At 30.0% G+C, this 2,325-nt stretch overlaps 1 protein-coding gene across 1 annotated transcript; it reads left to right on the top strand.

Moving 5' to 3' along the window:
- Nucleotides 1-416: 416 nt before the first annotated feature.
- Nucleotides 417-965, top strand: LOC142330692 (uncharacterized). Its single transcript, XM_075376139.1, has one exon. It carries the CDS (start codon nt 417-419, stop codon nt 963-965), a length of 549 nt encoding a protein of 182 aa, XP_075232254.1.
- The last annotated feature ends 1,360 nt before the right edge of the window (nt 966-2,325 follow it).

Genomic DNA, 2,325 nt, shown 5'->3' with positions numbered 1-2,325 from the left:
CCTTTTTCATTTGTAATGATAATAAACTTCTTTCATCACAGATAGAAAAATTCTGTGATAGAACAGATAGAAAAGAACCTATTTTAGTCAAATAAACCTCTCATGATAACTCAATATGCGAAAGGAATTTCATAGAAAATATAATTAGAAATAAGGATGGTAGATTTATAGTTACGTTACCTCGTAAATCAGATAACATCAAACTTGGTGATTCTCTTAATAACGCCAAAAATAGATTTTTGTCTTTAGAACATAGCTTATTTTAATGTTGATGAGGATACTGATGACTACTATGATGGATACTGATGACGAACTTCAGCGAGGATAAAAAAAACTAGGGTCATATTCAGACATATGACCCTAGTTTTAAGAAGGGATACTCTAATTTTATTAATGAATATATATACCTAGGTCATATGTCTGAACTTAATTCAAAGGATTTAGTGATACCTGACTCAGAAGTTTTTTATCTACCTCATTACGCTGTTTTCAAGGAAATAAGCTTAACAACCAAACTAAGAGTTGTGTTTGACGGCTCAGCCAAATCCAGCAATGGTCTATCTCTAAATGATACACTAATGATAGGACCTACGGTCCAACAAGACTTATTTTCAATAATTTTAAGATTTAGAGTCCATAATTATGTTATCACATCTGATATCACAAAAATGTACAGACAGATTCTAGTTACTCAGAAGGACAGTAATTTGCAAAGAATACTCTGGTGTGAAAACCCTGAACAAGACTTAAAGCATTATGCCTTAAGAACAGTAACTTATGGTACAACTAGTGCCTCATTTTTAGCTACTCGTTGTTTAGTTCAAATTGCCAATGATAATAACTATCAATTTCCTAATGCCTGCAGAGCCATATTAAATGATTTTTATGTTGATGACCTTATTACAGGAGCTGATAGTGTACATGAAATTAAGCAGTTAAAAACTGATACCCACCGGCTTTTGTAGAATTTGTTTCAAAATTTTTGTTAATATTTTCCCGGTTCTAACATATCACCGATATTGTCGAACGACCTATGCCTAATTCTTGGGCAATATTCTTATTAGGTTCGCCATTCCCTAACTGCCAGATAATGAGCTCCTTTTCCTCTATCGTGAATGCTTTTTGCGAAGTCATAATTAAATCTATTTAATGAATTATACAGGATACGTAAATAAAATACTGTACCCACATGTTATGATCCACTCACAACTGAATCCAGCCATGGATGCTTCAGTTTACAATAATCTGGTACAGGAAGAAGATAAGGAAAACAAGAACTATAGTGAATATGCAGGTAAAAAGGATAAGGAGGCTCATTTTAACCATCAAATTATTTCTGTAGCTACAATGTAGATATACTACATTACTGACGAGTCACTTCCGTCTGTCTTTATAAGTGATAAAATGTTGCAATGCAGTAGAAAAAAATAGTCGCTATAACCGATATAAAACTATAAACAATATACATACTGTATTTATATTAACAACATACCAAACCAACCAAGAGACAAGTTTTTGGCCACTATATCCGATATGTCATTATATCTAATAGAGATATCTTTAAGAATTTATTTTTAAATTCCAAAATCGTGTAAAATTTTTTTTCTGTATTAATGCATTCTTAGATTATGTCAAGTCTTTTTTTATATATCTAGTTGCTTTGTCCATCCTTTATAATTTATTGAATATATATATATATATATATATATTTAATAAGTCACTTCATTCAACATAAGAACCTTGTAAAATAACAGCATTGTTCTCTGAGAAAACAACTGAAAATTATTTCATATCTCATATTCTTTATATGTATCAGTTACAAGAAAGGTCGAGAGTAAGAGTTTAAAGCTACACAATAATGTATGCCAGTTAAGAAATAATGCCATTGTACGCATTTTGTTTACCTAGCACTGGAATTTTACTACCGTAGTAAAAAAATCTGCAACTTCTGGTTTAGTATGTTCTATATTTACATTTAGCTACGCATGCTTCTTTCTGTTATATTTCATTGCCTTTGTTTTTCTCCTATTTACTTTGATATAGGAGTTATATGTTTAACTAGTTCATTTTTTCATCATTATTGTACTCTTTGAAGGTAAAATAAGATCTATATGTATTTTTATTGATTTTATGAAGTGTTAAATCTCGTTCTAAGAATACTTTCTTTTTTTAAAATGACAATACTGTAAGTAGGTATTTGTGTATACATTTAGTAAAAAAATCTGTCGAAAAGTATATCTGTTGATTTCATGGGCTAATAAAACAAAAATACTTCATACTTTGTTCTAGCTTATTTTCTCTAAGTATTCTTAATATGTAACGATT

Source organism: Lycorma delicatula, chromosome 9 (genome assembly GCF_047948215.1).
Source record: "Lycorma delicatula isolate Av1 chromosome 9, ASM4794821v1, whole genome shotgun sequence".
NCBI lineage: Eukaryota > Metazoa > Arthropoda > Insecta > Hemiptera > Fulgoridae > Lycorma > Lycorma delicatula.
This window is presented reverse-complemented; position numbering and strand designations above follow the sequence as displayed.